This window comes from Ambystoma mexicanum, chromosome 2p (assembly GCF_040938575.1).
Source record: "Ambystoma mexicanum isolate Mex_15411 chromosome 2p, UKY_AmexF1_1, whole genome shotgun sequence".
In the NCBI taxonomy this organism is placed as follows: Eukaryota; Metazoa; Chordata; class Amphibia; order Caudata; family Ambystomatidae; genus Ambystoma; species Ambystoma mexicanum.
In genome coordinates this window covers 1,145,016,504-1,145,038,707 of record NC_090923.1, presented here as the reverse complement: position 1 = coordinate 1,145,038,707, position 22,204 = coordinate 1,145,016,504, and the positions used below count along the sequence as shown (strand labels likewise).

Here is a 22,204-nt window from a genome sequence, read left to right as displayed (position 1 = left end):
GCTCAGAAAGGAAGCCGTGGACGACGGGGTCCAGGCTCAGAAAGGAAGCAGTGGACGACGAGGTCCAGGCTCAGAAAGGAAGCAGTGGACGACGAGGTCCAGGCTCAGAAAGGAAGCAGTGGACGACGGGGTCCAGGTTCAGAAAGAAGGGAGAGGGTTTAAAGCTCAGAAAGGAGGTGGGTAGGGGGGTAGGGGGCACAAGCTCAGAAAGGATGAAGGGGTGAAGGTTGTCCAGGGAGCGGTTCAGGGGGGTGCACAGGTTTAGCGGGGTAGGTGGTGGGAGGGCACAAGCCCAATGTTGAATTTCAGAGAGAAGGAAAGGGGTACTTCTGCAGTAGCCACAGTGAAATGAAAAAGAAACACCAAATGCTACAATTTCGACAACTTTCTTCATGTGGGGCACATCATATGAAGAATAGAGAACCAAAATATGCAGCTTGAAGGGTAGAAGTAGTAAATACCTTTTCTTTGCAATCTCATTTTGCCTCTTCACCTTCTCTTCCTCAAATTCACGAATATTTCGGACACCAATCTCACGACAAAACTCCTCAAAAACCTCATCCTCTACCTGGAAAAAATATCAACATGCTTAAGAGCGGAACAAGAAAAGGACAATATACATGAAAACCCTCCCCAAAATAAGCCACAGCTCTGTAACCTTTGTACACTAACCACATTCATTTTCTCTTTCAAGGCATTCATCTCCCGATCCCGGCTCTGGATCACTCGCTTGATGTCATTGATACGGGGGCTGAAGTTAGCTAGTTCACTCTCCAATTTGGACTTCTCCTGTAGATAGAATTTGCAAGCAAAGCCATGAGTGATGGGAGAGAGCGCATACAGACTCCATAAACCACTATATACAGGCAATTTAAAAACAGAAGCAAAATTACACAGGACCATCTACTCGTCAAAACGCTCCTGAATGGACTGCAACAGGATAACTGTCCAGCCTTCTTCAGGGCATTGGAAAAGGGGAACTGGAAAGACTTCAGGTCCTTCAAAATAACACAGTGAGTGGTTGAGGGTCTTAAACTATAGGACCATGTCTCTGTTAGGCAAGATTGTATGCAGTACCCTTTGGGGGCACTACAACAACCCTGACCTCCTGGCAATATGAACCCAACCTTTGGTATACGTTTGTACTACACAGGTTGGTAGCGTGTTGAGCAGCCAAGCTTATCTCAAGAGGGGGTCAATGTGAGCTGTAGGGGAGTTACACAGAGATTCACAGTGACGAGTATTCAAATAAACTCTTACAAACAAGGTTTCTTGATTAAACAATGATTAGTAAGCCTTCGTCAGAAGAGGGCAATATAATAGTAACACAAATACACTACAAAATCCAAACTTAATATGTTTAAATCAGTAAGTACCCTTTTGGGATGGCACACAGACACTTCCTACACCCTCAGGTGACTTAAGTAACTAGGACACTGTGGAAATTAATATACCACTGTTTGCATTTAGAATCAGACTTTGGCAAAGAAAAGGGTTATTACAACAGAACAAGAGATCACACAAGTATTCTGAAGCAGGCAAGTACTTTGGGTAGCCCCCAATGCAAAGTTAGTTAACCCCTTCCTGGAAGGAGGATAAAACATAATGTCAGAGGGCAGAAGAGTCATTCATGGAGCCAGGCTAGGCCAAAGTCAACTGGGCAAAAGTCTAGGAGAGGTGAAGCACTTCTTGTAGGTAAGTTAATCTTGCACAATGTTTTGAAAGTATTTCTAAAAAAGAAGAATTCAAAGCAGGGCCACAAGCTGTTTAGACTTGTGAAGTAAATAATCTATCAGCAACTCTCCAGGGTAACCGCAACAGGTCTCACCAACAGAGAACAAGTGCAGTTACATAACAAGAGGTAAGTTCTCTTAGACTGTACAGTCACTTTAGGTTGAAGAAAAAGGGCAGCAGGTGACTAGTTCCTTTGCAGCTCTGCAGATCCTGTTGTTCCTGGGCCTCAGTCGTGGTAACAAGAGGGAGGATGTCTGGGGACTCCTGCACTGCAATGGGACAGTCACCGACCGCAACCAGCAATCTTCAAACAAGTGGCACTTCGGTGTTTCAGCGCCTCACGCCTCAGAGAATGGCAACACTGCAGTCTCTTGGCTGTCGAGATGGGCTTTCCTTGCCTCTGGGGTCCAGCACTGTTGAGGTGGCTGAGGCTTGGTCAGTCCTGCTTCCTGGGAGTCCGGAGCATCTTCCTGGAGTTCTAGGCCAGCTTAAAAGTAACACACAATCTGGTGTTCCTCTCCCTGGCTATTCGGTTCCAGCAGCAAATTCAGTGAAATTTCAACCAGCTCCGAGAGGATGTCCAGGTGCCTTACTTTGGAGTTGATTGGTCCCACCAACTGACAGGGAGAAGTCTTCCTTGCAGGGGCATCTGTCGATATGAATTTGGAGTTTCAGCACAGCAGCAAGCAGCAGGCAGCAGGCGTCCTCTTCAAGTTCTTCTTCGGATTCCTTCGTCCAGTGGTCGACTCAGTGTTAGGCTAAATTGCATGCAGTACCCTCTGGGACCACCACACACAATTAGGACTACATGCGTAAGCAAGACCAACCTTTGGTATAAGTCTGTACCACACAGTTTGTTGGTAGCAAGCTGAGCTCAGGAGTGAATGTGAGCAGTACACGTAGTTACACAGAGGACTTTCAATTACAGTGGTAGACACATACTCAAGGTTTCTTGGTAAAAACCCTTAGTAATTTATTACACAATCATTTAGAAAACATTTCACTAGGAGGCAGCACCTAACATTACATACCAATACACTACAATACAAAACTGTAAGCTAGACAGTTTGCGCTCCCCTGAAATAGGAACCAAATGGCAGTTCAGTTACTTAGTAGGGAGCAAAAAGGACAAAAGAAAGAATAGATTACATATACTTTCGAGGCAATGCAAATAGTTTCAGTTCACCAGAAGAGTTCAATTCAAGTCAATAGGCCAGGCCGTCAAAGTCAATGAGTTAGTGTTCTGGATAGGAAAGAGCAGTTCTGGTATCTAACGGTAAAGTCTTTGCAAAAGTTCTCAGAAGTAGTTTAGACGAAAAATAATAATTTGTGGGGTCACAAGCTGATTAGGCCTGCGAGTTGGGAAAGTTTCACGAACTTTCACCACGAGAGTGGCGTTCGCTCAATAGAGTTGGCACAGTACCTTTGTATGAAGAAACGCATGTTGCTGAAGTCGTGGTTCCTGGCAGTTCCTGCAGATCTCGCTGTTCCTGAGCTTCAGTCGTGGGGACAAGAGGGAGGACACCGGGGGACTCCTGCACTGCACGGGATCGTTGAGTAAAGCAAACAAAATGGAGTCACTTCAGTTTCCAGTAGCTGTAGATGCAAGAACACAAACTGGTGTCCCTCTTCCTGGTTAATCCTAACCAGCCTTGAGAATGGTATCCACGTGTCTTATGAGTTGATTGGTCCCATCATCTCTAAGGAAGAAGCCGTCCTTGAAGGAGCTTCTCTGTCGAATGGAGTTTGGCAATTCGGACCTGCAGCAGGGCTTCACCGGGCAAACCAACGGTCCTGGAGTTGCAGCAGCTGTCCTCTTCCAGCTCGTCTTCAGTTCTTTCGTTCCAGTGGTCGACTGGTTCCAGTCCACGAGACTCACCTTTTAAACAGTTCTCTCCCTTTCATTCCAGCCTAGCCGTCACTCACCCAGCAGGGTGGCTGTCCTTGCCGGACAGTCAGCCAGCCAATCATGCCAGAGTGCATTTGGGTCTCCTAGGAGATTAAGCACAGGGAGTTTCGGGCACCTCCCTCACTTCCTGCCCACCCCAGACACTCCGTCCTGAAGCCCGCCAAAGGCACACGAACAAAGGGACCAAACTTGGTTTGGCACGCAGAGACAAACACTAGAAGGACTTCCAAAAAGAAATGGCGAAAAAAGAAGACCGGGACCCGTTTAAACGAAGGGGCTTAAGGCACCGTCTTGAAAAACATGGCTCCCATGATTTTTAGCTACCGGTGTTCGCGGTCGGGAAAAATCATGGTAGTTCAATGTAAAACCACTGCCACCAGCCATTTTGATAGGAAAGGGTAGCATTTGACTGCTACATGAGTGTTTAGACATAGGGGATGCTATGTAAGCCCTCCAGCATTCCACTGTAAGATGTGTGCTTGGTCTAGGAATTTGTAAAGGCTAGTAAAGTCAATTTCACTTTAAATTCTCTGGGAAACAGTAGTTGATCCCAAAGAAGGTACTTAAACCTTTGGGAAGTCTAAAAAGGCATCCCTGTGTCAATGCACTGAGGGTGCTGTATAACACACATGAAAAGATGATGCCTATGCAGTTATCTAAAACTCCATAATCAAAGAACACAAGCGTAAAACACACATCAAAATACATGAAAGAGTGGGGAAAAAAGGCTCACACTCTTTCCAGATAAAACAATCATGTCCTCAAAATCCAGCAAAGTTGCTGGGGGTCTCTAAGGTGAAGGGAATTAGCACATTTATGAGAATTCTCCCTAATACTCTGCCTTCCAAGCCAAAAAGCCTTGTCTTTTATGCAGGTTTCTCCCATTCATTCCAGCCTAGCTGTCAGTCACCCAGCAGGGTGGCTGTCCTTGCCGGCCAGGCACAGCAGAGTGCATTTGGGTGTCCCAGGAGACTAAGCACAGGGAGTTTCGGGCACCTCCCTCACTTAATGCCCCTGCCAGAAACCCTGGAGCCAGAGGCGGGCTTCACTCGTGAATCCTGCCAAAGTCAAAATGAACAAAAAGACCAAATCTGGTTTGGCGCGCAGAGTAAATCTCAAGAAGGACCTTTCCACAAAGAAATGGCAACAAAAGAAGACTGGGGCCATTTTGACGAAAGTGGCACCCTTGAGTGCATTACTGCAACTGCGAACGCAGCCCGCGGCAAATGCACACCACGGTAGTTAAAAGTAAACCACTGCCCCCAGCCATTAATCAAGGAAAGGTTAACATAAAAATGTTACGGATACTAAGTAACCCCTCCAGCACCCTATTGTAAGATTGTGTGTGCTGGGTCTAGAAAGTTATGAATCCAAGTAAAGTCAATTTCACTTTACTGCTATTAGAAACAGTTGTTTATCCAAGAAAAGGTATTTAAACCTTTGGGAAATCTGGTAGACTTCCCTGTGTCACTGCACTGAAATGGTAAGTTATCCCGCTTTCCTCCATGGGCGTCCCTTCCAAGGAACGGGAGATGGAACCTTTTCACCAGAATAAACATTCACCTTTAAATTTGGAGGCGCGCGGGGGTGCGGCCCTGGGAGCATGTGCTGCCCTGACTCCGCCCTCCGGCGCCACACCTCAGTCCCCATAGACACGTCGATAAAAGATTAACATTGCCCAATGACACCAGTTTTATTAGGGGAAGGCTGTTCGGACGTATGGAGGAAAGCGAAGGACAAAGAGTATGTTAATCACAACAGTGAGTAACTTATAATTTCTCTTACGTCCCATCACCTTTCCTCCATTCTGCATTGGCGATAATAATTGAGTGTAGCCCCAGAGTGGAAAGGAGACCCTCCTTAAGCAAACGGGTTTCTAAGAACCGCCTGTCCGAAAGCCGCTTATGATCTAGAACCGGCATCCAAACAGTAGTGCTTGCAGAAAGCCGAAGGGGTGGCCCATGTGGCCGCCCTGCTTGTGACTTGCCAGGAGACATGCCGCTGGAAAGCAAAGGCCTTTGCCTTGGCTCCGACCGCATGGGCGTGCATGTTGGCCGGCAGTGGTTTATGCGATCGCTCGTAAACTTCTTTGATGGCCGAGACCATCCAACGGGCTATGGAGGTCTTCGAGGCCCGATACCCCGGTCTTGATCCACCAAAGGTGACAGAGCGTCCGACATGCGGAAACCCTTGGTCCTGTCCAAGTAAATATTCAGGGCACGCCTGACATCGAGGCAGTGCAGAAATCTGTCCCTCGACTTTAGGCTCAGCAAAAAACATAGGTAGCACTATTTCTTCGTTCAGATGGAATGCGGAAGGCATCTTGGGCAAGAATATTGGTACAGGACTACTTTATCCCTGTGAAATTTCGCCGATTCTGCAAGACGAGGTCAGGCCGACTAGCAAGGCCGTATTAATGGTGACCTGATGTCCACGGATGCCAGTGGTTCAAATTATTTGCGCGCCAGGGTAACCAGAACTATGTTGAGGTCACACACGGGGTGTAGCCTCTTGATGGGAGGGTAGAATCTGGAGAGTCCCGTCAAATGTTTCCTGACAATCGGGTTGGAAGAGAAGATCTCCTTTTCCGAGTTTCTATAAGCCCCAATGGCTTCCAAGTATGTGCGGCAAGTGTCCACCTGCATGCCCGAGTGGGCGAGGTGTGCCGAGAAGGAGAGCACGTCGTCCAGGGTGCATGCCAGGGGGTAGATACCCTTAGAGTCTACCCAGTGGCAGAACCTGGTCCACTTGCTCTTGTACTGGGCCCTAGTAGACTTGCTCCTGGCGCCCTGTATGATCTCTAGCTTAGCCTGGGAGAGGCTGAGGTGACCTAGCATTATCTGTTCAAGAACCACGCTGTGAAGACTAGTTGCTGTGGCGCGGGGTGGATGTCCCTGCCCCCCTGCTGCACCAGAAGATGTACTGGGCCTGTCGGGAGGCGAATCGGCAGCCTCCCCGAGAGGCTGAACAGCTTGGAGAACCATAGCCTAACCGGCCACCACGGTGCTATTAGAATGACGCTGAGGTGGCGAGATTCCTTGATCTTGCATATCACCCTGTGTATCAGTGGAGTGTGCAGGAAAGCGTATGCCATCATACTGAATCTGGAATGCATCGCCCAGGGAGCCTGGGCCCTAACCGTGCCAGGAGGCGAACAGTTGGCACTTCCTGTTATCCCATGAGGCAAAGATCCACCTGGGGGTGTCTCCATTTGTAGATTATTTCCTGCAGCACTAGGTTGTTCAACTGCCACTCGTAGTGGTCTTCCCCCGATCTGCTGAGCCTGTCTGCCTCCAGTGGGGGGAAGAAAGGGTGAAAGGGCATAAGAGAAAGCGAGAGACAGAAAGCGAGAGACAGAAAGCGAGAGACAGAAAGCGAGAGACAGAAAGCGAGAGACAGAAAGCGAGAGACAGAAAGCGAGAGACAGAAAGCGAGAGACAGAAAGCGAGAGACAGAAAGCGAGAGACAGAAAGCGAGAGACAGAAAGCGAGAGACAGAAAGCGAGAGACAGAAAGCGAGAGACAGAAAGCGAGAGACAGAAAGCGAGAGACAGAAAGCGAGAGACAGAAAGCGAGAGACAGAAAGCGAGAGACAGAAAGCTGTCCGGGTGAAGTGATCGAGGAACGTTGATATCTCGGAGAGCGCCGCTCCTGGTTCCAAGAGGCTGCCAACTGCAGCTGTATCCTCCTCATCCTGAGTCTTGTGTGGGGGACGGCCAAGAGGACTGCTGCCATGAGACCCAGTAGGTCTTGGTACCACCAGGCCGAGGTCACTTCTCTGCTGAGGAAGTGTGTGTGGCCCTCTCTGAGCAAGTGTCTCAGATAGGACCCAAGGTGGTCAGCGTCTGCTTGGGCTGCAGCTGCGACTTCTTGAAGTTGAGTGAAAAACCCAGCTTGTGTAGTGTGTTCATGAGAGCGTGGGAAGAATGGTGCACTGCTTCCAGGGATGTCGCCCTGACAAACCAGTCGTCGAGGTATGGGTGGTGGCCCTGCGCTCCGAGGAGGGTCGCCACAGCATTCATGGGTCTGGTAAAGACCATGGGGTCCGAGTTGAGGCCAAATGGAAGGACCTTGTATTTAAAATGGTAGCCCATGATCCTGAACCGTAGGAAAGAGTGATGAAGCTGCCAGATTGGGACGTGTAGGTATGCATCCTTCAGGTCCAGGGGTAACATCCAGTCTCTCTTGTCCAATGTCTCCGCTATAAAACCTGGCGTAACTATCTTGAATTTTTAAAGGGGTAGGGAGAGGTTGAGGGTGGAAAGGTCCAGCACAACAATGTAAAAGATGATATCTATGGAGTTTGTCAGACTCCACAACCAAAAGAAACAGAGTTCAAAATCACATTAAAATACGAGAGTGTGAGGGAAAAAAGGGTCTCTCTCTCCAGGCAAAAAATTCAAGTCCTAGAGTGCAGCAAAAGAGCTGGGGGTCTCTAAGGTAGAGACACATTAGCACATTTCTGAGAATTCTTCCCAACAGTCTGTTGCCAGACAAATCTCCACTGGCTTCCAGTGGAAGAGAGTGGTCTTTCGGACACTCTATTACACATCAATACCTCCACAGAAAGGTCCCTAGATACCTTGCTCAGAAACTGGTCTGGCTGCCGGGAAAAAATGTCCTGAGATCAAACTCCTCAAATCTTCTGCTCATTCCCAAGGTAAGACTGGCCATGGTCGCACAGAACTCCTTTGCCCCACAGCACCTCATAGGCTATGTAATGATCTCCCTCCCGACCGGAGAGCTTGTAGCAGCTTTCTGAAATTCAAACAGGTACTCAAGACACTCTTTCTGCTAGATACTTCTGCACAGATCTGCCCTGCATCTTCGTTCTAAACTGTTTTTTGTCTAATCTGTGTGTTCTTGCGCTCTTATGCCTACAGGCCCCGTCGATGCGCATTATAAATAAAATAAATAGAACACATTCTTTACCAAGGAACACATGTATGCCCATTTCAGACACAAAATTAAACCCTTGCAATGAGAAGTACCTGTAGTCCAGCTAATAGAACTGTTGGGGAGATTTCTCAGAAATGTGCTAATTGCTATCTACCTTAGAGACCCACAGCAACTTTGCTGGATTTTAGGACTTAATTTTAACCTGGAGAGAGTGAGACCCTTTTTCCCCACTCTCTCGTATTTTGTGTGAGTTGGACTATGTTTCTTTTGGTAATGGAGTCTGACACTCCATAGGCATCATCTTTTTACATTGTGGCACAAAGTACCTTCAGTACAGTGGCACAGGGAAGTCTTTCAGATTTCCGAAAGGTTTAAACACCTCTTTGATAAACTACTGTTTCCAAGAGCAGTGAAGTGAAATTGACATTTGTAACTTTCTAGACCCAGCACATACTATCTTACAATAGGGTGCTGGAGGGGTTACTTAGTATCCCCTTTGTTTAGTTTCTCATTTAACAATTTTATGTTACCCTTTCTACAATTAATGGCTGGTGGCAGTGGTTTACTTTTAACTACCGTGGTGTGCATTTGCCGCGGGCTGCGTTCGCAGCTGCAGTAATGCACCTAAGGGTGCCATTTTTGTCGAAATGGCCCCAGTCGTCTTTTTTCGCCATTTCTTTGTGGAAAGGTCCTTCTTGAGATTTACTCTGTGCGCCAAACCAGATTTGGTCCCTTTGTTCATTTTGCCTTTGGCGGATTCACGAGTGAAGCCCGCCTCTGGCTCCAGGGTTTCTGGCAGGGGCATTAAGTGAGGGAGGTGCCCGAAACTCCCTGTACTGTGGTGTTTTTACCGCAGGCTGCGTTCGCAGCTGCAGTGAAGCTGCTTTGGGTGCCATTTCTGTCGAAATGGCCCTGGTCTTATTTTCTCGCCAATTCTTCCTGCTGTGTGACTGACAGCTAGGCTGGAATGAATGGGAGAAACCTGCATAAAAGGCGAGGCTTTTTGGCTTGGAAGACAGAGTCGACCACTGGACAAAGGAATCCGAAGAAGAACTTGGAAGAGACGCCCGCTGCAACTCCTGGCACTGTTGGTTTGCCTGGTGAAGCCCTGCTGCTGTGCTGAAGCTCCAAATTCGCCTCGACTAGAGAAGCCCTGCAAGGACAACTTCTCCCCTTGAGTTGGTGGGACCTCCTCTCAGAGCTGGCTGTATTGCCAGGGAGAGGAACACCAGATTGGAGTGCATCAATTTTAAGTCAGACCCGAGCTGCTGGAAGATCGCTCGACTCTCAGTAAGCAGGCCTGACTAAACCTGAGCCACCTCAACAGAGTGCTGGACCCCAGATGCGAGAAAGGTCCAGAGTGGTATCCCAGAGTCTGCAGTGGTGCCATTTGCTGAGACAGGAGGAGCTGAAACCGCGAAGTGCAGCTGAATAGAAGTTAATCCTTTTCTGTTGCCGACCGTCCCGTTATGTTGTAGGAGTCCCCTCTATTGTCCCCACGACTGAGGATCAGGAACAAAAGGATCTGCAGAGCTGCACAGGAACAGAAGCCAGCTGGAACCATTTCTTCTAACCAAAAGGTACTGTAAAGTCTAAGAATTTACCACTTGTTGTGGTAGCCTTACTTGATCTCAGTGGAGACTTGTCTTGGTTGCTTCTGTAGAGTTGCTCACAGCTTCTTTACTTCACAAGCCTAATCAGCTTGTGGCCTTACATTGATTCTACTTTTTCTAAAACTACTTCTAAAACTTTGAGCAAGACTTATTCACCTACAAGAAGTGATTTAGCCACCTAGACTTTTGCCCCAATTGACTTTGGCTGGCCTGGCTCCCTGAATGACTTTTCTTCCTCTGACATTGTGTTTTTACCTTTCCTTCCAGGAAGGGGTTAACTTAATTTGCATTGGGGGGGGTTCTAAAGTACTTAACTGCTTAAGAATAATTGTGTGATCCTTTTGATATTCTCTAACCCTTGGTCTTTGACATGCTTAACAGTATTGCTCTAAATGCAACAGATATATTAATGTCCACAGTGTCCTAGCTATTTTAGTCACGTGAGGGTGTAGGAAGTGTCTGTGTGCCATTCCAAATGGGTATTTGCTGATTTACAGAAACTAATAATGTGTATTGTGGAGTATATTTGTGTGTTACTATTATATTGCCCCTTCTGAAGAAGGCTTATTCAAACAGACTTAAATAAATTTATAATTGTTTAATCAAGAAACTTTGTGTGTAAGAGTTTATTTGAATACTTGCCACTGTGAACCTCTGTGCAACTCCCCTACTGCTCACATTGACCCCTCTTGAGATAAGCTTGGCTGCTCAACCACACTACCAACCTGTGTACAGCCTTACACCAAAGGGTGGGTTCCTATTGCCAGGCGGTCAATGTTGTTGTAGTGCACCCAAAGGGTACTACTCCAAATCTTGCCTAATAAGAACGATAGCAGCACATAGTGTGTCCTAGGATAAAGTGTCTGTTATTGGCTCTGAATGCATAGATGAGGGCTAACTCAGCATGAAGAGATAAGTATTAGAGACCCTGAGGCACCACAATGGCATGAATAAGTGCCCACTGAGTACCAATCGACTATAGAATATATGAGATCTCAGTATGCATATATATTGGGAAAGGTTATCCACAAAGTGCACATGTTGAGAAAGAACTGGTACCTGCATGTTTAGAGCCAGGTGCCGCGTTTTGGTCTGCTCCAAGTCACTCTGGGAATACTTAAGCCTCATCTGAAGACCATGGGCCTGAGACTGCACTTGTCGAAGCTCTGCCTCCTTACGTTTAGCTTTCATTTGTTCCTAAAAACACAATAATAAAAAGGTTAATATTTCAACACAACACATGGTCAAGTCAAATTATCACTTGTAGAATTGCAATACCCAGATAGCCGTTCCCAGAGCAGAAGACCATTCTGAAGCGATTACTTTTCAGAGTCCGAGCATAGCAGAAGGGGAGAAAAAGGTGGTCACAATGTTCCCTGCCTGATCTTTGGGGTCTGTGGGGAGCAGAGCATGGAGGCATGTTGCAAATCACCTTTTCTTCTCTAGAAGCACTAACCCACCAGGGTGAGGGCTAACACACCCAGCCAAAATGGGAAGCAAAGCTCTCTTAAAGGTCAGTAACATGACAGAGTAAAGGCTTCACTCTCAGGTAGGAGTAGTAGGCAGACACAAAAGCATGATTAGTACACACACTTATACACAGAAACATACACCACTCATACTAAAAACATATTTTATGTTGCACATATAAATCTCTCACTTCAAATAAGTACTTGGGCACATAATGTACAGTATTAAAAAAGACTAGAAATGTATGTACACAGATACAGAGCGAGATAGAAAATAAGCAGTAATGTATTTGAGGACTCTCCTAACCCCAATACTTATGTGGGTATTATAATCACAGATAGGCACACAAAATGTAGTGACAAAGGGGGGAGGCACAAGACTATTAAACCAGTGCCAAGTCCTTTGTGCATGTACACTACATGTTTCAGTGTATTTAAGACAACTCACTCTTGCGATATACACACTGCACCTGGTAGTAAGCATACAACACATATAGACAAGGGGTGGGAAGAAAATTAAAACTGTTAGGAGGAATTGCCATCCTGTGTGCTATTCTCCTCACCTGGTAAGTACCCAGCACATTTTGCTGGACTATTGGATTTTTTCTGACTCTTGAGTGGGAAGCTTTCCTCACCCATTCTTCTTTTGTATTCTGGGCACAACTTTTTGGGTTTCCTTTGATGGAGTCTACTTTTCTCCATCTTTTACTATAGCATCTGTAATTTCCTAGAGTAGCACATGCAGCAGCTTACGTGCAGTGTTACTAGATGCTGCTTGAGCTTCCCTCTGATTTTAATTCCTTGCAAGAATTATTGCTACCAATGATCGGGGGATACCATTTATCCTACCGACACTTTTCTTTTGAGACCAGCACACCCCACCTTATGTGGAGTGCAGAGTTCACTTCTCCTGTAGCTTTCTAGTTACAGTAACAAATCCGTCTGAGTGGCTGATGGCAGTGGATTTTTTTTCCACCAATTTTTTACAACGCAGGCTGCATTGGCATCTGTGAGAAGGCACACATGGGACACCCTTTGATCCAAAATGGATCTGGTCGTCTTTTTTCACCAACTCACGATGGGCTGTTCTTTCTTGGACCTTCTTCTGCCGTTCTGGGTGGGGGAGATCCTTGTTAGTCTTGTCTTTGCCGAGATACCTTTGTGAAGCCCACCCAAAGGCGCCAGTATGTATGTGAGGACAGGAAACTGGGAGGACTCAAACTCCACAGGTCTCTGTCCTCTAGTGTGCCTGCTTGGATGCAATTATATCGGGGTGTCTGGCTGTCCTCAAAGGACAGCCCCAAATCCAAGTTTGAATGAAAGCATAGATGTTGAATGGGTGGGTTCCTGCATAAAAGGCAAGGGTCTTGATGCCGACGCCAGAGTCGACCACTGGAAGATCCATTCCGGAGAGAAGGACGCCTGTAGCAACCTCCAGGAACAACCAGAGCTATCTGAGTGACCGCTGCAGGTCCAGCCTTCTTTTCCAAGTGACAGGGAAGCTCCGATACAGACTACTTCCTCCCTTAGACTGGTGGGGCCAACCAGTCTGAAGACAACGTGCATTTTGAGCCATCCCACGCGAGCTGTGACTTTCACCGGATGCAAACTGCCAATATCCTGGGACCTGTGGCCAGTGTGCAGTGCATCACCTTCTGAAGATTGAATCCTCCAGAAACTTTAGTTGACCCCTTCTGGACCTCCAGAGGCAAGATTCTGCTCCTTGAAGTCCCCTCATCCGAAGGCTGGGCCGAGGAAGCAAGCTGGATCGACCGGGCAGTAACAGTTCTTCACTAGTGCTTTCAAAAGGGTGCGAAAGCCACAGAACCACAAAGTATCCTTGGCTGAGAGCCTCTCCACTCGTCTGCTGCTGCCAGATCCATGAAGTGTCCCCTCTTCAGTCTGCCTGACCAAGAATCCGGTGACCAAGTCTGCTGCATTGTGGGGGCATCATGCTGCATCCTCCTCTTCATGACAAGTTGAGCATGGTAACTGAAGTTTAAAAAAAGCTTTACATACCCCAAGTCAGGTGAGGCTTCAAGACCTAGCAAATAGCTTAGTGTTCCATTGATGTTCATGAAAGGATTGGGTCAAAAAGACAACTGTTTCGACACCACAACTAAGAATTGTGATGAATCCTGTGGAGTCATCACTGACCCCCAGCCAGAGATCTCCTTCCATGTGGCCAGGGTACAGCAGCTGCTTCCTGACCCCGGGGGTTGTATTCTGAGGGAGGATAGCGTGGGAAGAGACGGATAGAGTATACTTCCCTTCCTCAAGAGGAAGCCTTCATAATTCTGGATGGCTTGGTGTCACTATGCAAGTCCCTCCAGTTGTAGACCCCGAAAACCGTTTCCTGCCAAACACTAAGCAGAATACCACCTCACATCCACATAACACATGCCTAACATCTCCCATCTCTGATGTTTTTGTGCCAACGAAAAATCCTAAACAAAATCACCTTAGAATCCCTATAAATCCAATGGACTCCACTCCCATAAATGTTCAAGTACTGAGATGAGGAAGAGGGAGTTAATATGGATCAAAGGAAACACTAAGCTGTACATGCAGGCCAGTTTTCATGAGATCCAAGTGTGCGCGACATTTAAAAATGGTGTCCACATTGGAGGAAAGGAGAGAAGCAGAATGGAAGAAGGAAGCAGACCAGAGGATCAAGTATTGCAAATGGAAGCTGCAGGTAAGTTCATACAGGTTCCTTTATTCAAGAGGACACATGTAGATGACAGTTGAGGGGCTGGGCCTCAAAGGGGACCAGAGCCCCAGGGAGGACTCACTGGCTCCCATTACCCAGGCTAGCACCAACTGCCTGAGCTAGTACCCTCATTCACAAGCCAACATTCCAGACACTCGGGAGCATTCTATCAATGACATTCACTCAAGCATCATAGAATCTCAAGTTATAACAAGGATACGACGTCCTTTCATCGCTTGCCTGTTCATCCCCAGGCTTTTTAACGTACACATTCCATCGAATGTGCTCATCGAATTTTTTTAGGGGGGAGTGGTAAAGGGCAGATGAGCCCATTCGATGGTATGTGCACGTTAAAAAGCCTGGGGATGAACAGGCAGGCGATGAAATGACATGGAACCATAACAAGAAGACAGCACCACGGGAATGACCATGCTGGAGGAGGCAGGTGCTTTCAGACTGCCGCTCACAAGCAGTAACTACCGGCATGGCGCAAGGCCACAGATGACACAGTAGGCACTGTGGGAGAACCACTGGGGAGCCGGCAGCAACAGCGAAGCTATCAGGAGCGCAGTTGTGTCCAGAAGCAGCAGGCTTACCGGTGGGTAAATGTGGAGCTGGCAGGGGAGCTGAGCGAAGGTCTGCAGAGCGGGAAACAGTCCTGAGTGAAAGCTTCACTGCAGCAACATGCCACAGGTCTGAACTGCTACCAGACACTGGTGAGTCAGACCAGAGATGTTGGGGACCCTGGGGCATACCGACAGGCTTGTGAGCCATTAAGAACTTATGAATACCAACCAAGTAGAATACGACAACACAATTTGTCCAACTCAAATATGGGATGTCAATGTGGGGAAGGTTGGAGTAAGCATTGTCACAAGCCAATTAATAGGTTCTATTCGATATTTCTGCATTTTAAACGCCAAACAAAAAATACTGATTTCTTTCAGCCGATTGTATGGCCTTTCAATTGCGGAAAAATTGGGTTCTGATCACTGATCACCCCCACCACACCCACCTTCCGGGGAGGCGATCCCACCCCACCTGATGGATTTATTAAAAAACTGGAGGTATTGCCCCCCCAAACCCTCCTTTCATCGCCCCCACCCCATTTCCCAGCCAAACACATTCCTCCTCCTCTCCAAGACATTCTAGCAAAAGCAAAAAAAAGACACACACACCTTCGCCATTTTCTGCCCGCGCCCGTCATGACAGTTTGATTTAGTAAGACTGCTCTGTGCGGTCACAGAGCGTCGTTCTAAATCAGTCATTTTTCTATTCGATTAATAGAAAAAGAAATTTTCACTCATTACCAATGAATACTAATGAAGAAGTTAAGACAGAACTTGAATACGTCGCCATTTATGAGATATCAATGTGGGGAAAGTTGGAACAAGTAGTACTTTAAGCCAAGAAAGTATAGACAGTGAAGGAATACAATTGTGCTATACTAAAAGACAGTGAGACATCAAAAGAAGCCCTGGCACATCAGACAGTGAGTATTTGGGGAGAAGATACCTGGTAGGGAAGCATACCAGCGAATCTGCAAGCCCCACAAAGGGATTCCTGGCAGGATAGTACACCAGGCAATCTGTTTGAAATATCCAGAGGAAGACATTGTTGGCAGATACCTGGCATGAGCGTATACGAGGGGATCAGATAAGCCTACTAAAGGATATCTGGCAGAGGAGTATCCCAGGAACACCACTGAAGTTATAGAAAGAAATGTACTTAGTTTTGCAGAACACATGGCAAAACAAGTGGATCAAAGACTAAGAAAACCGGCAAGTGAAGCTTTGAAATTGAACAAACACCCTTTTCCCTGTTAAAATCAAAATACCTGGCAGAAGGATATAAGCAGAGACCAAAAGAGCTCACAGGGGGATTTTTGGTGGATAGAGACATCAAGTAGCGCGCAAAAAAAAAATCAGAGGTTTATATGAGAGAACTGTACATTGAACATTTAATTGTGAATTAGACCCCTTTGGTTTGTGAACTCAGTACCAAGAAACCTAGAACGGGGCGAATGGTATGGGGCAGATTTGATTGTGCAGAAACTTCCTGAATCAGGTATAAGAAACCAAAGAAGTGGTTGTTTAAGACATACATGTTTGACATTCTTAAGAAGTGGTGGCTTGACACTTTTGCTATCTTTAAGGAGTGATTATTTGGAAAAGACCTTTGCCATCCTACCCGAGATATCCAGGGGAAGGGAACCACCCTCTGGATCCAAGGATTATTTTTGTTGGATTTATCTACTTTAAAACGTTTTACCCTACTGGCAGTCATGTGTGTCTTTGCCTCTGTCACAGCGGCCATCTCCCCCCTGTTCCACCTACCTTCTCAAATGCAATCTGTAGTCATCCTGTGCAGAGATCTCTTGGTAATCGGTCTTAGGGCCTTGTCTGATGCTTGCCGAGTGCCTTTCTTTTGATTCTGATCCGTTTTGGCTTAGTGTCAGATTAGGGATTAGTGTGTATTTAGCAATGTTTTTTTTTAAGCTAGTACCTGGTTTTATGAGGGATTTATTTCGTGTTTTCCTGAGCCTCCCAACCTGTTTTTGGTCTGCTCGACCTCTGGAGTGGCCTGCCTTTGTGCTGTGTTCCTTTCTTTTTTTCTGGCTTTTTCCTTCCCTCAGCAATTGGCTCTGGCAGTTGTTAGGGGAGTTCTCCTAAAGTCCTACTGGCAATAAGACTTTAGTAAACTATCCCAGCTGTTTACAGATCCCCAACTCTTAGCATCAGTCTGTACTAGTTCAGGACCTTGGTAGTGTGGCAGAGCAGACAGGCTCCTCGCGAGCTGTAGGTATGTACACCGAATCTTAGCTAGACAGGCAAAACAAAGCAGCACTTGCACATATATTTATATAAAAGATATATATATATATTATATATACACCAGAATCACTTTATAGACTTCAGATGTGTACGGTAGAACAATTAGGAATACTAGATAATACACTTCAAAGGGCACTTTCGCTTTTGTGTTGGTACGCGGTTACATTTGTAACGTTAGAAAGGGAAAAGACAAGGTTACCATATGATCAGTAATTGCGCACTCATGTGATTTTCAAAGGGTTATACGGTAATGCATTTACTCTGTAAACACATAGAAAAGTCACATAAAGGGAGGAAAACACGTGGTTAGGGCAACATGAGCTTAGTTCAAGGTTCTAGAGACGGTTTCTTGGCCTGGCAAGTCTTAAGTCCAAAAACACAACCCTAACTAGAGGCAGTTCGGAGAGGGCTTGAAATCTTGACAAACAGAGAATTATGAAGAGTTCCTGCATATTTCTTCCAGTGTCTAAAGTAATTGAAGCAGCAAGTTCGTAACTAACAAAGGAGACCTTAAAACCGACTCGTGAAGGGGACACAAGCAGTGGTTTGGGTCAGAGGTAAGATGGGGTTGCCCTGGGCACCTCTACATGCACTCCAACTTTCTGGAGTGACTTTGTGGAATCGGGTAAGCAATACCTTTTTCCCCACAGTATCTTTGGTTTGAAGAAAGTGTTTGTGTTGGCTTCTCTGTGACGTGGAAGCTCTGGACCCGACCTCTTAGCAGCTGTCTCGAGGGAGGACCTGTAGCATGACTTTTAGCAACTACTTCGTTCACTCTGCGGTTTTGGCGCCTTTTCAGCAGCACCAAAAAAGGACACGGATCGCCCGGTCAATCTTCCTCGCTTCCTGCAGTCCCACACTATGGTGAGGTGGTCTGGGTGAGTTGGATCGGATCTCTGGAATGTCCTTACGGGTTTAGCAAAGATTTGGACGGATTCAGCCTTTCCACGATAATGCACTCAAAATGGGCAGCAGGTCTCCTGGTATTGGGGTTCCGCAGCTCTGGAAGCTCCTAGGACCTTGGGAGATGACTTGTTTCACAGTTCTTCTTGGGACTTGTTGTTCCCACCAGCCAAAGGGAAGGAATCTACCTCTTCGAAGCTCCTCTGTCGCATAGAAAATGGGGTCAGGACAGCAGTGGTCGCTTCTCGCTCTTGCAGAGGTTCTGCAGGTGTCTCTGGTGGTCTTCGGTTATTCTGTTTCCTGTGGTCGACTTGCGTTTCACTCCGGAAGCCTCCACTTTTATACAGTTCCAGCACACACTACAATGTAGCTCAGCATTTTACAGAAATTAGTGTTTGGCTGCCCAAGCAGGACAGTCGGTCCCTGTGTGGGAGCTGGAACTATTCATGGACTCTGGCAGACAAAGGGCAAGGGGGTGGAAGACTCCTTCCCCACTTCCTGACAGCCCAGACACACTTGAGCCTAGGCGGGGATACCTACTGGTTCCCAACAAAGGCAAGAGAGACACACATAGACCTCCCCCTCCCAGAATGGTAGGCGGGCAAACAAAGAACCACACTAGTAATGGCGAAAAAGGTAGGGTGGCCCCAAGCTCGTACTTGGAAGCCCCCATTGTGCACTACTGAGGCTATGGACATAGCCTGCGGTATAAAAAATACACAACAGTTGTGAACACTTCCACCATCCATAACTAGGAGACAAAAAAAAAAATCTAAAAAAAAAAAATCACAGGAGCAGAGAGAAGGGGGATGCCAAGTATCCACTGAAGGTGCTGTGTGCCAGTCTCTCAGACTATAGAGTTTTGGGAGAGATACAAAGTATCTCTCTATCCTTAAGAACTGTAGTTACTTGAGGATATAAAAAGAATCTTAGAGGACCCTAAGGGTCCCCAGCAACACTGCCCATAACTGTTTGCTGCAGTAGTAAAACAGAGATGACTTTAAGAGCTATGGAGCAGTCAGACTCCATAGTAGAGGTACATTACAAAAAATAGTGTTCCAAAAGACAGAACCCACAAGAATGAATGAGTGGAAAAAGGATCCACTCAATCAGGATTAAAGAAAAAGGTCCAGAAGTTCAGCAAAAAGTGCTGGTGATCTCACTATGAGAGGGGATGAAGCATACAAATGATAAATCTTTTAGGGAGAAGAACAAGTTACTTACCAACTGGTAACATTCTTTCGACTGGATGTTCCTCCAATGCATTCCAAATCTTTGACATGTAATGTCCACAGCTGTGCACTTCGGAAACTTTTTCGGCAGAGGGCGCCCTGCGTCGATGGCGTCAGGTCCATGTCCCTCGAGGGCCTACGTCGAGGATGACGTCACAGGATGTTATAAATAGGACGCACAGCGCCCGTAGCCTCAGTTTAAGTCCGTCCCCACCCCCCGAGTACGTGTGACACCAGTCTAATGCCTGCAGGACTGCATTTAGCCTTGTGGAAATGGAAGCTGCAATCGCATAGGAAATTCTCCTGAGAAACAGGCTGGGAGGGCGATGTGGAATGCGTTGGAGGAACATCCAGTCGAAAGAACGTTACCAGTTGGTAAGTAACTTGTTCTTCTAATGGATTGTGTCCTCCAACGCATTCCACATCTTTGACAGACTCCCAAAACAGTAGCAGTAAATGGAGGAGGGAAAAGAATTTAGAATAACTAATTAGATTGCGCAATAAAGAAGAGCCTTCCCAAAGGCCATATCCTGACCATGGATTGTATCCAGGGAATAATATTTTACAAATGTATGGATTGAAGCCCAAGTAGTGGCATCACAAATATTCCTAATAGGAACATCTCGCTGGAGGGCAGTGGAAGTAGCCACGCCCCTAGAGGATTGAGCTCTCAATCCTTCCGGAGGGTCTTTAGCTGCCAACCGGTAACACTCCGTAATGGTAAGGATAATCCACCTGGACAAGGTCTGTTTGGTAACAGCTTGGCCCAATCGGTGTCCAGCTTATCCTACAAAGAGTTGATCGTCCACTCTGGCCCTGGACATCCTAGAAATGTAAAAGCTAAGAGCTCTCCTAGGATCTAACTGATAGAGATGCTCCTCTTCCTTACCAGGAGGAGGAGGAGGAGGGTAGAAAGATGGAAGAACCACCTATTGACGCAAATGATATTCAGAGACTACCTTAGGTAGAAACGAAGGACGTACTCGCAGTACAACCCAGTCCTTGTGAAACACAGTAAAGGGTGGCTTAGCTGAAAGTGCCTGCAATTCACACACACTGCAAGCAGAAGTAACCGCAACCAAGAACACAGTCTTGAAGGACAGTAATCTCAAAGGACCAGAGTGCAAAGGTTGAAACGGAGCACCCATGAGAAATCTCAAAACCAAATTCAAATACCAAACAGACACCTGGAAAGGGAACGGCAGGAATACATTAGTGAGTCCTTTAGGAAACTGAGAAATTAAAGGAATCTTAAAGTAAGAACATTTTTCAGAGGAGCGCTTAAAGATAGACAGCGCACCAGGTAACCTTTAATGGTACCCACTTGAAGGCCCCTGTGGGCCAAAGAAAGCAAGAAAGACAAAACCATAGGAATGGAGCACTGAAAAGGATCAACATTGTGATCCCTGCACACCAGTCGCAGCACTTCCGCCAACGGCAATGATACAGGGATTTTGTTGCAGGCCGCCTGGCCGAAAGCAACGCCTCCATCACGTCATCCGAGAGGTCCCAATCCTTATACCTCAACCTTTCAAATACCAAGCGTGAAGGTTGAGAGTCTTGACCTCTGGATGGAGAACCGGACCACACTCGCTCAAGAGCAGATCCTCTCGGCGGGGAAAACGGCATGGAGGGCAGATGGACATTTCCAGAAGGTCCGGGTACCACGCTATCGTGGCCCAATCCGGATCAATGAGGATCATGCGGGAACCGAACCTCCCCAACACTTGAGGAATGACGGGGACTGAAGGAAACGCGTACAGCAGTGGGAATGACCAATCCACCACGAACGCATCTAAGGCTCCTCTTGGAGGAAATTCCCTTGAGCAGAATCTCTCGCACTTCCGGTTGACACTAGTGGCGAGGAGATCCACTTGCGGGGTTACCCAAAGGGCAAAGATCTCCTCAAGGACCTCCTGAGCCAACTCCCACGAGAGACTGCTCTGCCTGCTCAGAGCGTCCGCCGCCGCATTTGTGTCGCCGGCCAGATGTACTGCCAAGATCGAAATTTCCTGCTGGATGGCCCATACCCATAGCTGTATTGCCTCTCTGCACAACGGGAGTGACCCTGTTCCTCCTTTTTTGTTCAGGTAATGCATGGCCACTGTGTTCTCCGTCATGATTAGGACACTCTTCCCCCGTACAGAGGGCAGAAACGCCTTCAGGGCTAGCCTGATGGCCCTCATCTCTAACAAATTGATGTGGAGTCTGGACTGCGACAGAGACCAACGACCGCTGGCGGTCAAGTTGTTGGCATAAGCGCCCCATCCCGTGAGGGAAGCATCCGTCACTACCGTCACCTCCGGCCAAGGTTGCAAAACTGTTCCCCCCTCATCAGGTTCCCTTCGTTGGCCCACCACAGAAGATCCTGGGAGACCGAGATTGGAATCTGAACGGGATCCGACAGCTTGACCGAGAACTGACCACTGCATCTTGAGAGCCCACTGCAGGGATCTCATCCGCAGCCGGTCCTCTGGCACCGGAAAAATGCATGATGCCATGAGTCCGATCAACCTTTAGAATTCTAAAGCCGGGAGACACTGGGCATGTTTAAACTTTTCCACCATCTGCACAATGTGATGAGCCCTTACCTGGGGAAGCGAACTCTTCCAAGGACGTGTCTAACACAGCCCCGTTGTACTGGAGCTGTTGGGAAGGTGTCAGATGAGACTTCTGGAAATTCAGGGAGAAGCCCAGCCTGTGGAGGGTGTGGCAGGGGACAGAGATGATAACGCTAACTCGGGAGAGTTAGCGCCCGGATCAGTCAGTCGTCCAGGTAGGGGTAGACTTGAATGCCCCTCGCCTGAGGTATGCTGCCACCACCACCATTTGCTTGGTGAAGACCCTCGGGGCAGAGGTCAATCCGAACGGCAGGACCCGAAACGGAAAATGCGAGTCG

At 47.2% G+C, this 22,204-nt stretch overlaps 1 protein-coding gene across 1 annotated transcript in view; it reads right to left on the bottom strand.

The window, feature by feature from the left end:
* The window catches only part of SMC1A (structural maintenance of chromosomes 1A), a 642,162-nt gene that overhangs the window by 335,085 nt on the left and 284,873 nt on the right, over nt 1-22,204 (bottom strand). The window contains exons 13-15 of the mRNA XM_069645240.1: nt 11,214-11,351; nt 673-789; nt 462-568 (exon numbers count right to left, since the gene is read on the bottom strand). Coding sequence (XP_069501341.1) covers nt 462-568; nt 673-789; nt 11,214-11,351 — 362 coding nt within the window. The remainder of the gene's footprint in view (nt 1-461; nt 569-672; nt 790-11,213; nt 11,352-22,204) is intronic.